The sequence below is a fragment of the Ictalurus punctatus genome, chromosome 2 (genome assembly GCF_001660625.3).
Source record: "Ictalurus punctatus breed USDA103 chromosome 2, Coco_2.0, whole genome shotgun sequence".
Lineage (NCBI taxonomy): Eukaryota > Metazoa > Chordata > Actinopteri > Siluriformes > Ictaluridae > Ictalurus > Ictalurus punctatus.
Window position 1 is genome coordinate 37,631,597 of NC_030417.2, and position 21,335 is coordinate 37,652,931.

The window sequence follows — 21,335 nt, forward strand, 5'->3', positions numbered from 1 at the left end:
CGCACAGAGCCAGAACCCGCACAGAGCTAGAACCTGCACAGAGCCAGAACCCGCACAGAGCTAGAACCAGAACCCGCACAGAGCCAGAACCCGCACAGAGCCAGAACCCGCACAGAGCTAGAACCTGCACAGAGCCAGAACCCGCACAGAGCCAGAACCAGCACAGAGCTAGAACCAGAACCCGCACAGAGCCAGAACCCGCACACTGGAGTGGAACAGCAGAGTCATGAAGGACATCCAGAACATCAACATTTCCCTCAGAAGTGTTCACATAAATTTCTCTCTCTCTCTTCCCTTTCTTTCTCTTTCCTTTCTTTCTTTCTCTTCTCTGCTCTTTCCTTTCTTTCTTTCTTTCTTTCTTTCTTTCTTTCTCTTCTCTTTCCTTTCTTTCTTTCTTTCTTTCTTTCTTTCTTTCTCTTCTCCACTCTTCCCTTTCTTTCTTTCTTTCTTTCTTTCTTTCTTTCTTTCTTTCTTTCTTTCTTTCTTTCTCTTCTCTGCTCTTTCCTTTCTTTTCTCTTTCCTTTCTTTCTTTCTCTCTTTCTTTCTTTCTGTCTTTCTTTCTTTCTCTTTTCTTTCTTTTCTGTTTCCTTTCTTTCTTTCTCTGCTCTTTCCTTTCTTTCTTTCTTTCTTTCTCTTCTCTTTCCTTTCTTTCTTTCTTTCTTTCTTTCTTTCTTTCTCTTCTCTTTCCTTTCTTTCTGTCTTTCTTTCTTTCTTTCTTTCTTTCTCTTTTCTTTCTTTCTTTCTTTCTCTTCTCTGCTCTTTCCTTTCTTTCTTTCTCTCTTTCTTTCTTTCTCTCTTTCTTTCTTTCTCTCTTTCTTTCTTTCTGTCTTTCTCTTCTCGTCTCCTCTCGTTCTCCCTGTCCTCCTTTCTCTCTTTTCTCTTCTCTTTCATTCGCTTCTCTTCCTTTCCGTTTTCTCTTCTCTTCTCATTTCTTTCTTTCTTTCTCTTCATTTCTTTTTTCTTTCTTTCTTGCTTTCTTTATTTCCTCTTCCCTTTCCAAGCTTAGCGAGGAAAGAAAGCGAGAAGGAAAGAAGTGGGTCACTCCGGGAGCCTCTCAGTGGTGAATAAAGAGGGGAAAGTTGGGGCTCAGTGCTTGAGGTTCTGTGCCAGAGTCCCGGAGGCTGTGAGTTCAGATCTCAGGAGACTTCCTTTTCAATTCCATCTCACGGGAACCCGAAAACCCCCAGACGTTCAGGACCTCAGGCCCAACGCTCACAGGTCCACATGTATAATGTGCGTTTCCAGGTCAGGACGTGTGCTGTGTGTGAACTGTTCAACCTGTGTGTGTGTGTGTGTGTGTGTGTGTGTGTGTGTGTGCAGACCGTGGACATGCACCGGGAGAAGGTAGCACGTCGAGAGATCGGCGCCTTCACCGTGGCTAAGAGATACACGAGGAGCGGTAAAGTCATCCCACCCGCCTCCAGCAAAGATCCCAAACCCAAATACAGCCGTACGCCCATCTCCTACAGCGGCCTGGACACGCTGGGGCACGGCATGAAGGTACCGCACACACACTCCACACACACGTCGGCGTGGCCATGTTTTCTCCACACAGACGTTTGTGTAGCATTTAAGGAAGGAGTCTCCGGTGTCAGGACGGAAGAGTTTACGCCGTGCGGTTTTTCGTCACGTATACATCACAGCACGGTGAAATTCTGTTCTTCTTACCCCAGCCTGTGAGGAAGACGGGGTCAGGGCGCAGGGTCAGCCGTGATACAGCGCCCCCTGGAGCAGAGAGGGTTAACGGCCTTGCTCAAGGTCATTTGTTGATAAATTACTAAGAAATAACTATATATACAAAAAGGTTTATTATTAGTATTAGATTATACGGAGCGTGTCCCTGCGTACGAGCCGTCGCTATAGAAACCATAACGAGCGCGTTGTTATAAACCCGACGTTCGTGCTACAGACCGAACCACCGTCCGAGTCGTGCGCTCTCACAAAGATACCGTAAAAAAAAACAACAACCTTCTGACCAATCAGATCTGAGAATCCAACCTCGCTGTCGTCTTTCAACACGGTTTTGAAAGCGTTCTTATCGGCGGGGCGTTTCCAAAAAAACAACAACAACCCCCCCCCCCCCCCCCCCCCAGTATTTTCTAGGTTGCTATGGCAACAGCGCATGGGCGTTTCTCCATGACGTAAGAAGCAGAGCGCTCGGTGTAAGAAGAGTCGGTGTAAGAACCCGAGAGGACCGTGAGACGTTTTCTGCTCAGCCGTATTGTGATTGGCTGTTTTTACCGAAGGGGCGGGGCTTACGTGATTCATCAGCCTGCACCGTTGAGCATTACACACCCCCTCGTTCGTATCTTCGGTTCGTATACCGGTCTGCCTCTACTTGAATCGTCTCGGACTTATTCTCTGCGCTTCGGTTTTGGAAGAGAAACGCCCAGTTACGACGTGTACAGGAAGTAGTAAGGTGTTCACTTCCTGGAAACCTCTTCACGTCTCGCTTAGTTACTTTGATATGTGTTGTTGACATTCTCAAGCGATGGGTCTTTGTATTTCTGCACAGTGTGACGTGACATTTCCGACCTAACACTCTTCACCACATCCTGCATTTAAAGCCAAAGGGATTGACAGCAATTAACAGCACACACACACACACACACACACACACACACACACACACACACACACACACACAGAGACAAATGCACATTCAAAGTACGTCTACGCCTTTATGCCTTCGTCTCTCATTCCGGTCTGTTCTCAAATGCGCACACACACACACACACACACACACACACACTCACACACTCACACACACACACACACACACACACACACAGGCTGGCCGGTGACCACCAAAGCACCGTGGGAAACGGCGAGAGGAATGAATTGGTGCTGTGCAAACTCATTAGGTTCACTGATGCCTGCGCCAATCCGTCCTGAATCTGGGACACACACACACACACACACACACACACACACACACTCACACACACACAAACACACACACACTGTTACTGTGTGAAAGAATGTGATGTGTTCACACTCAATTCTGCAAATATAAACGGCACAAATGAAAGTAACACCCATGTCCATCAAGACACACACACACACACACACACACACACACACACACACACACACACACACGCACACACACACGCAGTTGTTTCTAAATGAAACAGCAGCTGTGAAGATGAGCTCAGAGTCGGTTCAGAATACGACACCGACGTCAAGTTAAAAACATTCCTGCATCAAACACCCTGCTGTGAATATGAAATCCGTATGAAGCACGTTGTCGACGAGAGGGCGGAGCACGAGGAGGGCGTGTTATAGGTGTGATGATAATTTACGGTCTGTGATGATCTGTGTTTCCTCGCAGGACTCGAAGCCACAGGAAAGAAAAGCCACCATCAACCGCAAACACGGCGGCACGCTCAGGTACGCCACGCACCCCGGGACACGCCCTCACACACAGGGGTAACACGTCTCCCAGCCGTACAAATAACAACCGCCGGAACACCTCTACCAGGATACGGCGGACTTTCATCCCAGCTTCAGGATATTGTTTCTCTTTAGAGTGTCTCTCCGCGTCTCGAATTCACGTTTATATTTATTCGTTTATTTATTTATTCATTTAGGCGCTTTTATCCAAACGAGGACATACACACGAAGCTCCCGTGAATATCCTGCCTGTTGCTCGTCTGCGCGTTCCGTTTCCGCGATAATATTTATATATATATATCATTTATCAATTGAAGAATGACGTCACACTTTTTATCCGTTTCCAGCTACGTTTAATGTCGCGGAATGTCCGAGTTCGTTTCGGTCCTCTCTCCCGTCATCGCAGCGAAAATAATATATGTATGGTTTCTATCTCGCGCGAAGCTATTCGCAAGCCGTCGAGGCGTAAACTCCGCCGTCCCGAAGATGTCGGGAAGCGTAAAGTTTTACGACGCGACGTAAAAAAACAAAACAAAACAAAAACCTACAGCTTTACTGTTATAAAGAGCGCTGACACTGACGCTCGATAGACGTCTCCGTAGCCACGGCGTGACACGTTCTTTCACTCTGTTCACGTGTGGTAGCTGTTAAACGAGTCTCCGTGAACACGCCGTTACTATAGAAACAAAAGTATTAGAACGCAGGCGTTAATATAAACGCGCGCTACGCTAACGGACGATGTAGAACGATCTGACGTCTCTTACGTCATGGGGCTTTTTTTTCCGACAGCGTACTGTTGTACGTGTGTGTGTGTGTGTGTGCGCGAGAGAGCGTATACCGTACTGCTGAGCCTGCACCGCTTTCATCAGTTCCTCTTCCTCTGCGCTCTGAGAACCGCTCTTAATCAGGAAGTTGATTGAGCCGCGTGTCTTTCCACTTCCTCTGCACGCCACCGCTTAATAAAGCCTTTAGTCACAGGTTCATTGTTCAGTTTCGGTTGCCGTCAGCGCGCCGACAAACAGAGAAGTGTCTTTTTTTTTGTTGTTTTTTTTTTTAATTCGGTGGTGCTTGAAAGTTTGTGAACCCTCAAAGAGATAGATAAAGAGATCGCAGTGAAACAAATGAGACAAAAATATTGTACTCGGTCATTTAGGACTACAGCAACGTTGCAGAAATCGCAGTAATAGTAATAGGTAAAAGCTTCTAGAAACCAAAAAATGGAACGTGTGTGTGTGTGTGTGTGTGTGTGTGTGTTTTTGCAGTAGGAACCGTCCCACGGAGTGTCCCGTGGCTCCCACTTTGACTCGTGGAGCATCTGTTACCTCTCTCAATGACAAATCCACGACGTAAGAATATTTAACTCTGCTGAGAACTGCTTCTACATCATCGTGATGTAAATAAACATTTGTCCATTCATGACTAATGTCAGCCATTTTGTCTAATCTTCGTGCAGCTCCAGTTTCGGTAAAGCCGTTCCTCCTCCAGTCGTGCCCAGCTGGCCCCTGACCCCCGAGGCCGACATCATCAGCACGCTGCTGGAGGACACGGCTCCGCCCCCGCCACCACCGATGGACAGAGAAGAAGGGTCAGGGGCTGAGATTGTTGTAGCTCCACCCCCTGCTCCTCCCCCCGACATGTGTGAATTCCTCCCTCCTCCGCCTGTGAATCCTATGGATGAGAACCTTGATCAAGACCCCGCTCCACCACTGGAGACAGGTGAGTCTCCAATTAGATGCTGAAATAGTGTTTATGATGACCTTGAGATGCTGAAATAGTGTTTATGATGACCTTTAGATGCTGAAATAGTGTTTATGGTGACCTTTAGATGCTGAAATAGTGTTTATGATGACCTTGAGATGCTGAAATAGTGTTTATGATGACCTTGAGATGCTGAAATAGTGTTTATGATGACCTTTAGATGCTGAAATAGTGTTTATTATGACCTTGAGATGCTGAAATAGTGTTTATGATGACCTTGAGATGCTGAAATAGTGTTTATGATGACCTTGAGATGCTGAAATAGTGTTTATGATGACCTTTAGATGCTGAAATAGTGTTTAAGGCGCAGTTTCACCTTGGACCACTAGAGGGCACCATTGTTCTCCGTGTAGAACTTCTTCCTCTATCGTGCTCTATTGAAGTTCCCTGTGTTTCTTTGTGAAACAGTGTTTAAGATGACCTTTAGGAGTTTAGGTGACCTTTAGTGTTTAAAACGATGTTTGGTTCCACAGTGCCTGAAGAGAACGGCCTTCCTCCTCCAGACACTGACGGATTCTATATTCCTGCTCCTCCTCCTCCTCCTCCACACTCCCTTGAGAACGGAGAAGGTACAGAACGCCTGCTCAGACTCCGAGTGTGAATGTGCAGCAGTGTGATGAGTGTGTGAGTGTGTATTCTGTGTATTGTAGCAATGTTTGTGTTTATTTCCAATCAGCCTCCGCTGATCAGTCTGCATGAGTTCATCTTAATGGTTGTTTCATTCCAGCGCTCTGTGTGTGTGTGTGTGTGTGTGTGTGTGTGTGTGTGCGCGTGCATGCCCTTGCACCCGTCCATGTGCGTGTCTGTAAGCTGACATCTTTCTGTGTTCAGCTCGTCGCTCTCGCCATTCTCGAGGGCGTCGCCCTCCCAGTACCCGCTCTCTCTCTCTACGGCTCCGCTCAGGCTCCGCCCCCCGCCCGCTGCATACACGCTCGCTCTTCCTGCCCAACAGCCAATCACGTAAGAGCCAGAGTCACCCTGGAACACAGCATTAAACCCTTCAGTTAGCTCACACAATAGAGCAGAGACGAGTAAACTACGAGCCCCACACACACACACACACACACACACACACACACACACACACAATAAAACTCCCAGAACTCATTTATTACAGCAGTTATAAGGAGTTTTTATGAATATGTTTTTTCATGGATGGTTTTATGAATTTTATGACGGGACTAAAGTAATTGAAAGAATTTTTATGAAGTTATGAAAGGTTATGGAGAAAAGTCAAAAAAGAACGAAGGAAACCCTGAAAAAGATTTGAACTTGAAGAGAAGAAAGAGAGAACGACAGCAAGGGAGAGCAAAAGAAAGAAAAGAGGAATATATATATATATAGAGAGAGAGAGAGAGAGAAAGAGATGGAGAGAGAGATGGAGAAAGAGATAGAGAGATAGAGACAGAACGAGAGAGATAGAGATAGAGAGAAAGAGAGAGATAGGGAGAGAAAGAGAGAGAGATAGAAATAGAGAGAGTTAGAGATAGAGATAGAGAGAGAAAGAGAGATAGAGAACTAGAGAGAGAGAGAACGAGAAAGATAGAGAGATAGAGAGAGAGATAGAGACAGAGAACGAGAGAGATAGAGATAGAGAGAGAGATAGAGACAGAGAACGAGAGAAAGAGAGAGAGAGAGAGATAGAGAGAGAGAGAACGAGAAAGATAGAGAGATAGAGAGAGAGATAGAGACAGAGAACGAGAGAGATAGAGAGAGAACGAGAAAGATGGAGAGATAGAGAGAGAGATAGAGACAGAGAACGAGAGAGATAGAGATAGAGAGAGAGAGATAGAGACAGAGAACGAGAGAGAGAGAGAAAGAGAGAGATAGAGAGATGGAGAGAGAGACAGAGAATGAGAGAAAGAGAGAGAGAGAGAGAGAGAGAGAGATAAAGAAATCGAATGCTAATAATGTTCGAAAGATGGAAGGTGAGAGGAAAATAAAACGCAAGGAGGGGGGAAGAACGAGAACGAAAGGATTAAAATAAAAAGAAAGAAAGAGCGTGAAGTGCGAGAGAAACAGTCAGTAGTTATATTGTTTCAAACTGATTTAAAACGTTCTGTCATAAATAAATAAATAAATGCTGAACACGATTGGCCTGTTTCTCTGCGCTCGCCTGTCAGTCATTATCCCCCCGCCCCCTCCATACCCGCCTCCTCTGGCTCCTCCCACTTTGAGCTCTCTGTGCCGGATTCCCACTCGGCTGCAGCATCTGGGTAAGTCTGAGTGCCTGCTCGCTCTCTCTCTCTCTCTCTCTCTCTCTCCCTCTCTCCCTCTCTCTCTCTCTGTGTTCCCCGCCTCTTTTTCAGCACTGTTTCCAACACACTTCCTAGTCCACGCCCCCGTGTGACTCCTCCTGAGTACACTCGCCATCGTAACGGCTGTACACGTAAACACCTTACATTTAGGAACAGGTGTTCCTGTGTCAACAAGAGCGGAGCCAGAGTTCATTCTGATTGGATGCTTTAATCATGTGACGTCTCCTATAGTTTATCAGCTAGCTACCTAGCAAACTTGACTACTGGTTTGCTATTTATTTGAACTAACAAAATCAATAGGTAGCGTTACCGTTAGCAAACTGATCATCTTCGTGCGTTACCCGGCTAGATCAGCTAATGCCACTGAGTGAAAAGAAATGGAAGAAAGAAAGAAAGAAAGAAAGACACAAACGTCGGGAGAGCACGAGTTCGAATCTCAGCGATGTCGCAGCCATGGGCCAGTTGGCAAGACCCAAATCAAATCAAATGAAAGAAAGAGAGAGACGTGAAAGGAAGGCAGAACGCGAGATTGAACGAAATAAGCAAGGGAAAGGGAAGAGGATGAAAGAAGAAACGAAAAGAAGAAGAAGATGAAGCCCTAGCTTGGGCAGAGGAATTGCCAGAGCTTGAGCATTAAAAAAAGAGAGAGGGAGAAAGGAAGAAAATTTTAGAGTCAGACACAAAGTGAGGGTGAAAAATAAAAAAAGAAAGAAAGAACTTGAAGATAAATGAACTGCGGACGAGAAAGAAGAGGGAGTGAAAAAAGAAACCAAGGAAAGCGAGAGGACGAAAAAGGAAGGAAAGAAAGATTGACATCCGGCGTTGAAAGGAAAGAAAGTGAGGACGCGCGAGACGAGAGTATTGTATGATAAGACCTGTTTTGAGCCGAGAAGTAAAAAAAACAACAACAAAATAAAAACCGGATCTAGTGGTGCGGCTGACAGAAACAGAATTTACCCAGAATGCACTAGGATGCAAACGCGTCATATATTGTTTGTAAATGTAAACGAGAGAAAGAAAGAAAGAAAGAAAGAAAAGGCTTCATGTTTTGAAAGATTTGACCTTTGACCTTCTAATTCGGCCCTTCACCGTGTTACGTGATATAATAGACAGCTGTTATCTCCACCTTTGCCTTGCGAGTTTACAGTCATGTGACGTAGCTGATTCTCGCTTCTGAATCGAACGGGAAGTCAACAAAGGTGTGTTAAAGGCAGCACTGAGTGATTTTCCCCCTCCTCCTCCTCTCCTTTAAAGCAAGCCTAAAGAGCATGTCTTACACCTGTTCTTTCTTACTTGTGCTCGAGTTAAATAAATAAATAAATAAATAAATAAATATCCGCGATCATATCTTTTTGTAGAGAACTTTAAGACATCATGCAGTGCTGAGAACATTATATTACATTTATTTCACTTCACTGGGGTTGTTTAAATTGTAGTTCTAATGTTTAGCCATAACTTTGGTGTAAGAAGCCCCGGCTTTGGGAAGGAAACCCCAGATTAGGCAGGAGAAGCCCCTGCTTTTGCCGAAAGACACCCCAACTTTGGTGGGAGGAGTCCTGGCGTGGGAAAAGATGCAGTAGGAGCACCAGCTTGGCCGGAAGAAGTCTCAGCATGGGTGTATGAAGCCCCTGCTTGGACGAAAGAAGCCTCGATTTAGGCAGAAAGAGCCATATCCTAGAAGGATAAAGCCCCAGCCTGGGCGAAAGAAGCATCAGGAAGTCTAGACAAAGCCTTGGTTTGGGTGGAAGATCCCCAGTTTGGGAAAGGAAAGGCCCAGCTTGAGGCTTCAGCTCGGACAAAAGAAGCCTCGGTCAGGGCAGAAGAAGATCCAGCTTGAAACCTCAGGTTGTGCAGAAGAGAACCCAGATTGAAGCCCCGCCTTGGCCAGAAGCCCTAGCATGGACAAGAAGAAACCCCAGGCTGGGCAAAAGAAGTCTCTGCATGTGGAGAAGAGGCCCCAGTAGAGGTACAATAAGCCCCAGCTTGGTCATAAGAAGCCTCGATTGATACGGAAGAAGCTCTAGCTTGGGTAGAGCAAGCCCCAGAATGGGCAGAAGCCCCAGGTTGAAGAGAAACATGCTTGGCTTGAAGCCCCAGCTTGAGGAAAAGCCCTTGTTTGGGTGGATGTCCCAGCTTGAGCCGAAGAATACTCGATATGGGTAGAAAAAGCCTCAGCTTAGGTGGAAGAAGCCCCAGCCTGGGCGAACAGAGGCCTCAGTGTGAGCAGAAGAAGCGTCACTTTGGGCATAATAAGCCCCAGCTTGGAGCTCCAGTGTGTGCAGACGAAGCCTAAGCTTAGGCAGAAGAAAAGTTAACTTTGATGTAGTTAAGCCAGCTGTTAGTGCAGCAGGCTATAGTCTTGTGTAGAACAGAGTAAGTTCTAGCCTAGATGACTTAAGCTTCGCTTTGCTTGTTCAAACACGGGGTCCATAGAGCTCACACACATATATCACCTCGATCTTTTCCATTCTGACATGATGTATAATCACGTATGATGCTCATGTGTTTGATGGTCAGGTGTCCACAAACTTGTGGCCGTGTAGAGTATGCGAATTGCACAGATCGCCTCGACAGATTGACATGACGTCGCTTTATATGAATCATATTTAGACCTGGAGATTCCGGCCCCTCCTCCGCCTCCATCCGCGGACTGCGTGGATGGTTTCGAGGACATTCCTCCTTTACCTCCACCCATGGACTACGACAACTCTGCTCCTGCTCAGTACCTGGAGAAAGGTAGAACACCGCACTGAATATGTCAAATCGTTGTTGTCTTTTTCCCCACTTTATTCGACTTGTAGTGAGAAATAACGGACGCTGACGCTAACGCTAATGCTAATCTCCAGACGTTTTGGGAGAAGCTCATTGTCATTTCTTTTTCTTTTTTTTTTTCCCCCACCAAGTGGTGGCGCTCTACAGCTATGAACAAGACAAACCGGAAGAACTGAGCTTTCAGGAAGGAGACGTGATCTACCTGACCAGGAGGAACGATGACGGCTGGTGCGAGGGCGTCCTGAACGGCGTGAACGGGTTCTTCCCCGGAAACTACGTAGCGACCATGAGCTAAATGAGAACGATTTATGGCAAAACATCAGTACGCGGATTAAAAAAAACAACATATATATATATATATATATATATATATATATATATATATATACATATCTAGCAAAAGGATGATTGGTGGTATTCAGAGATATGCAAATGTATGTTTGATTACTGTGTATATGAGACAAACTGATTCGATAAAATTCTAAATGCGCCGTCTGCCTGTGTTTCTCACTATCATCGTGGTTCTTTTTTCATTAACACTGAAATAACTGAAGTATTTATTAACACCAACTAACAGACGGATGAACCCGAGTCAATCGAGAGAGGCATCGCGCTCACGTGAGAGCACCACTTTCCCAGAATGCTTTGCTGTGGCGTGTTTCCTTTTTGTTTAAAAAAAAAAAAAAAAACAAAAACGGCGGATGATGTGTAAACCAGCTGGGTCGTCTTCGTTAATAAAATGTCTGTACGTGGAACTGGACGAGTTCGCTCTGGGAGTCGAGTCCGATCTGTTTTTTTACACTTCACGTGTTACGTTTGACGCTCTTTTTTTCACGTGTACGGTAGTGCATCGTTTAGTTTTACTCTTTAAACAGCACCTCTGGAGGAAGTTTGTGAGAAAAGGAAAGAATTTCCGATGTTTTTATTTTTATTTACTGGGATTGCAGTTCATCTTACATGCAGCAGAGGGCGTGAAAAACGACACGTCGCTGGTTTTAAAGGTCCCAGCGTGTGAGTGTGAAGGACAGTGCTGTGATTTCAGGATAAATATCCGGGATAAGTGTTATGACTGCTACTAGAGGATGGAAAATAAACAACAGACATGTTCTAACAGCTGATAAAGAGTGTGTGTGTGTGTGTGTGTGTAACCTCCGTGCTTGGGCGCTCAGGAACGAGCCTAACCTGCCTTACAGTCTTTATTTTGAAGACACCGCGAGAGCAGGCACTGTGACTTTAACCAGCACGATGTGGTAATAAACACTCAGGTGTGTGTAGCCAAGAGTGCACTTCTTCATGATAAGACTCCCTCGACGTCTGAGTACCGGGCCAGACGAGATCACCTGCTCACCTGCTCACCTGCGGCCCTTCAGGTAAGACGTGTGTTCAGAGTGTGTGGGATGGAAAGTCCGCGTGGATATTTTTGGAATATCAAGAGACGCTTTATCCGGCTGAAGCGTTGTAGCACTCGAACATGTTCTCGTAAATGTTTACTCATGTGATCATCTTTGCGCTGTAGGTTTTAAGCTGTAAATGAAGCAGTTCTGGCGTGGATTTCTTTCTTTAAAACGTAACACCCGGTGATCAACGACGCCTGATAGGAAGATTTTTCCATATTTATTTATTTATTTTCCAAATTTTAACGCCTCAGATACGATCTCGCGTGCATTTAGTAGCTGTAAAATGTCCTGAAACAGGAAGTGGTTTGACGGAAAATGCAGTCCCGTGCGCTTTTAATCCGCCATCGATGGGCTGGATGAATCGCTTTCGACTTCCAGGACGTTTAAGACGTCGTGACGACTGGCAGCGGCGATGGACTCTCACGATAAAGGTCGTCACGTGAGAGACTCGCGTAGAGATCGGGCTGCGTTTACGAGCTAATGACGGGTCGCTCGTCCTCACCCTGCTCGTTTCCTCGCCCGTTATTTCCCGGCAGATAGATCGGGCCTGGAGGCATCGGGACACAGACGATAAGGATCGATGCGACTCGCCCGATTCGGACGTAACACACGAGGATTGGCACGAGGCTCGGAAAGTTCCGCTCGGACCGACGAGGCTCAATTTAGAAACGTAAACACAAGCCTTTCCGTCACGTGACCGCTTCTGAACCGGGTAAATAACGACGCAGGACAGGGAAACTGTTATGGTGTAAATGAATAGCGACGAAGCGTTCCGTGCTCTGAGCTTTATATACCAGGGGTCGGACTTTTCATATATTTAATGATGAATGACACCAGGAGAGCTGCTCCTGGTCCTGGGAAATGATCCAACACCTTCAGAATTCGACAGTGCTGTGGTATCATCTATAAATCCTTTTAAAAAAAACCCCATCTTCACTTCCTCAGCAGATCCCCCGAAAGACGTCGCCACATCTGCAATACGATGGATAACTCGGTCCCCCTGATCTTTCGAGTTTTCAAGTAAGTCTTGTTTTCTGGATCGAGATCACAGCGATACGTTATTATAACAACGCTGAACGCCAGGTCGATTTGAGAACCAAAAAGAGGATTTTTTCTTTCTTTTTTTATTTTTAAAAAGACGTCTCATTCCCCGTACCGTACAGTTTCAGTCCTCGGACATGGCGAGGCCTCCGGGGAACAGTTAGTGTTAGCACTATACTTGCTAGCATCATTACCCTCATGGCTGATATTACGCAACAGTTAGTGTTAGCACTATACTTGCTAGCATCATTACCCTCATAGCTGATATTACGCAACAGTTAGTGTTAGCGCTATACTTGTTAGCATCATTACCCTCATGGCTGATATTACGCAACAGTTAGTGTTAGCGCTATACTTGTTAGCATCATTACCCTCATGGCTGATATTACGCAACAGTTAGTGTTAGCGCTATACTTGTTAGCATCATTACCCTCATAGCTGATATTACGCAACAGTTAGTGTTAGCATTATACTTGTTAGCATCATTACCCTCATAGCTGATATTACGCAACAGTTAGTGTTAGCGCTATACTTGTTAGCATCATTACCCTCATAGCTGATATTACGCAACAGTTAGTGTTAGCGCTATACTTGTTAGCATCATTACCCTCATAGATGATATTACGCAACAGTTAGTGTTAGCACTATACTTGCTAGCATCATTACCCTCATAGCTGATATTACGCAACAGTTAGTGTTAGCATTATACTTGCTAGCATCATTACCCTCATAGCTGATATTACGCAACAGTTAGTGTTAGCGCTATACTTGTTAGCATCATTACCCTCATAGCTGATATTACACAACAGTTAGTGTTAGCACTATACTTGCTAGCATCATTACCCTCATAGCTGATATTACGCAACAGTTAGTGTTAGCGCTATACTTGTTAGCATCATTACCCTCATAGCTGATATTATGCAACAGTTAGTGTTAGCACTATACTTGCTAGCATCATTACCCTCATAGCTGATATTACGCAACAGTTAGTGTTAGCGCTATATTTGTTAGCATCATTACCCTCATGGCTGATATTACGCAACAGTTAGTGTTAGCATTATACTTGTTAGCATCATTACCCTCATAGCTGATATTACGCAACAGTTAGTGTTAGCACTATACTTGCTAGCATCATTACCCTCATAGCTGATATTACGCAACAGTTAGTGTTAGCGCTATACTTGTTAGCATCATTACCCTCATGGCTGATATTACGCAACAGTTAGTGTTAGCATTATACTTGTTAGCATCATTACCCTCATAGCTGATATTACGCAACAGTTAGTGTTAGCACTATACTTGTTAGCATCATTACCCTCATAGCTGATATTACGCAGCAGTTAGTGTTAGCACTATACTTGTTAGCATCATTACCCTCATTGCTGATATTACGCAACAGTTAGTGTTAGCGCTATACTTGTTAGCATCATTACCCTCATGGCTGATATTACGCAACAGTTAGTGTTAGCGCTATACTTGTTAGCATCATTACCCTCATTGCTGATATTACGCAACAGTTAGTGTTAGCGCTATACTTGTTAGCATCATTACCCTCATTGCTGATATTACGCAACAGTTAGTGTTAGCGCTATACTTGTTAGCATCATTACCCTCATAGCTGATATTACGCAACAGTTAGTGTTAGCGCTATACTTGCTAGCATCATTACCCTCATAGCTGATATTACGCAACAGTTAGTGTTAGCGCTATACTTGTTAGCATCATTACCCTCATAGCTGATATTACGCAACAGTTAGTGTTAGCACTATACTTGTTAGCATCATTACCCTCATAGCTGATATTACGCAACAGTTAGTGTTAGCGCTATACTTGTTAGCATCATTACCCTCATAGCTGATATTACGCAGCAGTTAGTGTTAGCGCTATACTTGTTAGCATCATTACCCTCATAGCTGATATTACGCAACAGTTAGTGTTAGCACTATACTTGTTAGCATCATTACCCTCATAGCTGATATTACGCAACAGTTAGTGTTAGCACTATACTTGTTAGCATCATTACCCTCATAGCTGATATTACGCAACAGTTAGTGTTAGCATTATACTTGTTAGCATCATTACCCTCATAGCTGATATTACGCAACAGTTAGTGTTAGCACTATACTTGTTAGCATCATTACCCTCATGGCTGATATTACGCAACAGTTAGTGTTAGCGCTATACTTGTTAGCATCATTACCCTCATAGCTGATATTACGCAACAGTTAGTGTTAGCACTATACTTGTTAGCATCATTACCCTCATGGCTGATATTACGCAACAGTTAGTGTTAGCACTATACTTGTTAGCATCATTACCCTCATAGCTGAACTACAGAAGCAAACGTTCAGTTATTTATGTACGTTGAATTTTTTCAAGAAGAAATTCCGACATCCGTATGTACAATTATCGATTTTATTTATTTATTTATTTATTTAAAAAAAAAAATTCAGATGTTTACGCGTACATTCCGTTTTTAAAGAATAAGCAAAGCCCAGACGTTTAGGTGTACATTTATTTATTTATTTATTTATTTATTTTTTTAAAAAAAGAAATGAATTAAACGTCGTACATTTACTCGTACGGGCGATTTCATTTTTCAAAGAAGACGCAAACTCCGTACGTTCACATGTACAGTTTACAATTTATTATTATTTTTTTTTAAATAATCAAATTCCGGACGTACACGTGTACATTTCTCGTTTTGTTTGTAGTTTTTTTTTTTTTTTTTTTTTTTAAAGAAGACGCGAACGTCGTGCTTTTTTACGTGTACGCTGAACATTCCTTAAAGACGCGAACTTCGTACATTTAACACGTACGTTGATTTTTTTTTTTTATTTAAAGAATCGAACTTCGGACATATACGTGTACATTTCATTTTTTTTTCAAGAAGAAGAAGCAAACTTTATACTTATGGTATACATTTATTTTATATTCACGGTATTTGACGGACGGCGCTATCCACAGTGACTTACCTTTATCTCATTCATACATCTGAGCAGGTGAGGCTTACGGGCCTCGCTCGAGGGCCCGGCGCTGACAGATTCGTGGTGCTGGGATTTGAACTCACGACCTTCTGATCAGTAGTCCACCATCTTCACCGCTACCAAAAAAATAATAAATAAATCAGACTTCAAACACATTCGTATACATTACTTGTTTGTTTCATTGTTTTTTTCGTTTTTAAAGAAGACGCAAACTTCTAATGTGTGCATTGATTTATAACTTTTTTTTTTTTAAAAGAATCAAACTTCAGACATTTCTATCTCCATTTCCGCTAAAATGTTCGTCTCGTCCTCCTCCGCAGGTTCATCATCCCGACCTTCGCCGTGATCATCTTCTGCACAGCTTTGTGTAAATGTTTACAGCGGAAGAGGCAGCGACAGAGACAGCTGGCGGCAGCGTCTGCGCATGCTCAGGGACCCCAGCCGTCTGTCTACATCATCCCCTTTTCACCGTCTGGAGCACAACCGACCGTACCGCCACAATACCGATACGACACGCCACAGCAACACGCCCCTCCTCCACCTTATAACGAGGTACGTCCCACGCGCCGCCACGAACCGAGACCGAGAAATAACGCGCCGCGTCTAACTCGGCACTAGACGTGAGAACGTCCTAAGAACACGTGACGATTAAGGCCGAGCGAGCGATAAAGAACTCGGCTTTAGTTTCCGTGTGTATGAAAACAGGTACCCGATGTTAGCGTACCGCAGCGAAATCGCGGCCGAGTCCTCTCACAGACTCGCGCGTTCTCCGCGTCAGATTATACGCGGGAAGATCCTCTTCCGATAGACCCGCGATTACGAATCCGGCTACGTCCCGCTTACGTTATCGACCGGATATTTCTTTTCTCCCCGTCAGCGTTTCCATTTAGCCGTCACCACGTATGTGTTTGGAGGTGTTTGTATTTGCTATCCCGTATTGGTGGCGTTTGGGCGAGTGTCGTCGCAGCGAGGACTCTCTCCGGTAGTCTCCGGTAGTCCGTTAAATCATCCGATCTCAACTCGCGATCGAGGGATTCTTTTACGACGTGCGATTTCTCATAACTTTATCTGTATAGCGACGAAACATCGGACCGCGTACGCGACAGAACCGCTCGAAGGAATCGCCCGAGACTATCGTTTGGATTTACTCGCGCGTGATTTGAATAAAAAAAATTTCGAACATTCCGCTCCGTCGCGCAGCGTCTCGCACGTGCGTAGAAAACGAGCGGTTATCACACGCCTCGTTGCTTGCTAGTGTTTAACCCATGTTACAATACGACGTATGATCCCCACGCTCATTTCTCCATGTCTGTGCTTTGCAGCTGATGGCGAAGGACGACTTCCCTCATGAGCCTCCTCCTGCGTATACAGAGTCCGACAGTTCACACTTCATCTCCTCCGACTCAGGCCGGATCTCTCCGTCCTGTTCGACATGCCCAGAGTAACACGTGTGCGACGTGAAGACCTGTAACTGTGCAATAGAGAGCTGAAAACGTCCTTCCTTCCTTCCTTCCTTCCTTCCAACACCACGATGAACAAATCATGGAGATTAAAAGCCACAGCTGCTATTTTTCTACCCGGGTATTGAACTCATGTACATACTTGTAATGCGTCTAAATATATTTTCTCGGTTTTGTCGATGCGCAGGAAACAGTGTAAATAATGTTTAGTTTTTAAAAAAAAACAAAAAAAACGTGACGGTTTGCGCGTAGGTTTTTATCTTTGAAGCTGTCTGACGGATGTAACGCTTACACATGAAAGTATTAAAGGGATGTCATAGTTAGAAAGAAAAACAAAAGAAACGCACCCGAGCGTATTCGATCGACCGAGACGTTGATTACCGTGCATGTGCGATGAAACTGATTTGATGAAATGATACACGCGCTGTCTGCCTATGTTTTATTCCACGTCGTCATTGTTTTGTAAACGAATACTGAAATAATAATAAAAGTATTTATTAACAACTAATCAAGCCTGCGTGCTGAAACAGGCCCGATCGAATAAATTGAAGAATTGAATGAAATTTTTCTACCTGGGTATTGAATTCATGTACGTATTTATAATATGTGTATTTTAACATTTTTAGTACACACTGATGACTAGGAACAGGAAGTTGTTCAGTCATGACTTCCTGTTTCACAGGGGTATAAATATGAGGTAACACATATAAGGCCAAACTCCCTTAGTCGTTCATAACGATGTGTAAGAGCGAGGAATATAGCTGTGATGTGCGGCAAAAGGTTGTTGAGCTTCACACAATGGGGCGTGGCTATAAGAAAACAGCACAAGCATTGAAAACGCCCGTTTCCACCATCAGGGCAATGATTAAGAAGTTCCAGTCGACTGGAAATGTTATGAATCGACCTGGAATTGGATGAAACCAGAATTCAGATGAAACCAGAATAGAGCTTTTTGGTAATAAACACCAGAGGTGGTTTTGGCACACAGAGAGGTAGCCATGTGGAAAAGTACCTCATGCCCACGGTTAAATATGGAGGAGGATCTTTAATGTTTTGGGGCTGTTTTTCTGCCAGAGCACCTGGACATTTTGCAAAGCGACGTAGCACAAAGTATCGATTAAAAGGGTGCCAGTAATTGTTGCACACCTATATTTAACAAAGATGTATATTTTTTTTGATACATCTGTGTTCTGTTTGCAATTGTTTGACGTCCATGAGAGCAGACCATTTTTGTAAATTGTTTAAATAAAAGATCAAAAGGTGAAACAATAAAGATAATCGTTCACAGCCTTCTGTGCTGTATTGCCTTGTATTGCTCAATATGTTGTCTTATGGCCTCAATTTATAATCTTCTGGCTTCATTACGTCACCTCGTCCCTACCCACTGCATACCGGGAACATATAAAAGCTGGGACGTTGCGTAAGATGTAAATAAAAACAGAACGCAGTGATCTGCAAGTCTCATAAACCCATATGTTATTCACAACAGAACACAGAAAACATCAAATGATTAAACTGAGAAAATGTACCGTTTTAAGAAAAAAGTAAGGTCATTTTGAATTCGATGGCCGTGACACCTCTCCAAAAAGTTGGGACGGGGGCAACAAAAGGCTGGGAAAGTGAGTGTTAGTAAAAAGAAACGCCTCCAGAACTCATGAACATGATCCGGAAACGCCGCCGTCTTCTCCGGGACAAAGCTCATTTAAAATGGACCGAGGCGAAGGGGAAAACTGTTCTGTGGCCAGACGAATCAAATTTAATGATAATGATTCTTTATTGGTCACATATACATATGTACAGTGAAATTCTTTTCTTTGTATACACCAGCATGTCAGGAAGCTTGGGTCAGAGAGCAGGGGGAGTCATGATTAAGGGCCCAACAGTGGCAGATTGCTAGTTCTGGGGTTGGAACCCCTAATCTTCTGATCAGTAACCCAGAGCCTTAACCGTTAAGCCTCCACTGCCCACCACTTGAAATTCTTTTTGGAATCCATAGACGCCACGTCCTCTAAACTAAAGAGGACTAAAGAGGAGAGGGACCATCTGGCTTTTTATCAGCGCTCAGTTTAAAAGCCTGCATGTCCGGTGATATGGGGATGCATTAGCGCCTATGGAATGGCCAGCTTGCACATCTGGAACGGCCCCATCAATGCTGAAAGGTATATACAGGTTTTACAGCAACACGTGCTTCTATCCAGACGACGTCATTTTCAGGAAATGTCTTGCGTATTTCAGCAAGACAATGCTAAACCACATCTATTACAACATCGTGGCTTCGTAGTAGAAGAGTCTTCCTCTAATCCTTTCACCAATTAAAAACATTCGGCGCATCATGAAATAAAAACTCTGACAAAGAAGACCCAGGACTGTTGATCAGCTCGAACGGGACAACCTTCCGTCTCCCAAAACTCCAGCAACTCAGTGTCCTCAGTTCCCAGACACATACGGACTGTCGTTAAAAGAAGATGGCCCGTCCCAACTTTTTCGACACGTCGCCGCCATCGAATTCAAAAACGACTTCGTTTTTTTTCTTTCCTTAAAACGGTACATTCCTCCAGCTTTCTAGGTCCCATCGTGACCACGTGAGGGTCTAAACGACGGCATCGCAGTTCAACTCGACCGGACGACGTGCGTCTCCGTCTCGTAAAAAGCCTCGGCGGAACTTTCCACGCGCGCATCCGTTCCGGGAACACGTTAAACGTGTTAAACATTGACCGATATAAGGCGAACAGCGATTATCGCAAAGTCATATGACTCGAGTTACACCCGTGAGTACACGGTGTAGCCGTGTCTAATCGTCACAGGGTAAGTCAGCTTCACCGGCGTATCAGCTTGACTGTTTATCTGCTATAAAATCTTTACTGTATCTGGTATAAAAGCCTGGAGGAACCGGAGGCAAAGTTCAGCGTGATTAGTGTTCACAGCGCTCTGGAGATAAAAGCGTTGGAAATACACTTTATCACAGTGTCACGCTCGGGCTCAAACGCTAGCTTCTTTACGTTTTATCTTTGAGGCCCTTCACTAGTAGGAACCTCAATTGTCGATCAAGGTCCATGGTTTTTCCCCCCGCCGTGTTCCAGTTGTTTGCAGGATAGTGATTCATCCGTCAGCCATGTGTGGAAAAACACCACTCCCACTTCCGACCGGGAAAACGCATTCATTTCAATCTCCAACCTACGAATCGCGAGTCAGGATTCCGGGAATTTTCCGACAGCCCAGACGTTTCCCAACCAAACCAGGAAGTGAAGCCTAAACATACACAGACCACGCACAGAAATTCTAGATTATATCTTTTTGATTCATTTGCAGGCTTGCATATACGTACCAAAGGTCAAGCAGATCGCGCTTTAAATTCTGCCTCCCAATTACAAACCGGAGCTTACGGGAATCCATCCTTCCATCCGTTTTCCGTAGCGCTGATCCGACACGGGGTCTGGAGCCTGTCCCGGGGGTACGAGGCGGGGGACACCCTGGATGGGGTGCCGATCTGGAACGATTCACATTTTGGAAATCGTCCACAGTGTGTCTACACTGGGAATGGGCGAGGAAACCAGAGTACGCTAATGAAACCCCCACACACACTCAGTGCAAATAAGGAGGAGGCGGGATTCGAACCCGCGACCCTGGAGGTGCGAGGCAAGCGCGCTGACCGCGATGTATTTAATCCAGACCCGACGAGACATTTTGTTTCAGACATTTATTTCAGAAAAACGTATCACAAGCAGAACAGGACAAATGCAAACCCTTGCAAACCCACTGTAGCTACATCATGTAGAAAAAAAACCCCCCCAAAGAACAAACACACTGAGCTTCATTTAATTTCCTCATTAGTATATTTACACTCTTCGTAAATAATAGCTGCCGGTATCAACGTTTACAACTCGCATGAATGAAGGCGAGTCGATGTTCAGCATGCGGATCACCGTAGAGCAGATGACGACACATCTATTTTGTTGTTTTGAAGCAAAGCAGTGGAGGATTTAATACCACGTAAACGCATGCAGCGAGGAAACACTTCACAGATGGCGTGCTTACTCTGTATTCTCCGTCACTCATCTACGTGCCCGTCATCAGCACGGAACGAGCGACGCCGCCGTCACTACGCAGGTTTCTGGTCAAGCCGCTGTACGGTATATACTGCTTCTGTAACGCGACAATAGAAGATCTAATGTGGGATTTAAACACAAGCCTTCCACGGCGTGAAAACTACAAATCGGATCCTGTACTACTACGGTGTGGACGTGCGTGACGAGCAAAGTTTAAGAG

The 21,335-nt window shown here is 44.6% G+C and overlaps 1 protein-coding gene across 4 annotated transcripts in view; it reads left to right on the forward strand.

Moving 5' to 3' along the window:
• Nucleotides 1-17,632, forward strand: part of abi3a (ABI family, member 3a) — a 25,744-nt gene extending 8,112 nt beyond the window's left edge. The window contains exons 3-14 of one of the 4 annotated variants that reach the window (XM_053677978.1): nucleotides 1,321-1,500; nucleotides 3,335-3,393; nucleotides 4,659-4,742; nucleotides 4,850-5,112; nucleotides 5,628-5,723; nucleotides 5,986-6,114; nucleotides 7,278-7,370; nucleotides 10,023-10,148; nucleotides 10,316-11,554; nucleotides 12,527-12,601; nucleotides 15,930-16,161; nucleotides 16,932-17,632. In XM_053677978.1, coding sequence (XP_053533953.1) covers nucleotides 1,321-1,500; nucleotides 3,335-3,393; nucleotides 4,659-4,742; nucleotides 4,850-5,112; nucleotides 5,628-5,723; nucleotides 5,986-6,114; nucleotides 7,278-7,370; nucleotides 10,023-10,148; nucleotides 10,316-10,479 — 1,194 coding nt within the window. In that variant the 3' untranslated portion in view covers nucleotides 10,480-11,554; nucleotides 12,527-12,601; nucleotides 15,930-16,161; nucleotides 16,932-17,632. The remainder of the gene's footprint in view (nucleotides 1-1,320; nucleotides 1,501-3,334; nucleotides 3,394-4,658; nucleotides 4,743-4,849; nucleotides 5,113-5,627; nucleotides 5,724-5,985; nucleotides 6,115-7,277; nucleotides 7,371-10,022; nucleotides 10,149-10,315; nucleotides 11,555-12,526; nucleotides 12,602-15,929; nucleotides 16,162-16,931) is intronic. The other 3 variants (XM_053677980.1, XM_053677982.1, XM_053677988.1) reach the window with 3 other exon arrangements.
• The last annotated feature ends 3,703 nt before the right edge of the window (nucleotides 17,633-21,335 follow it).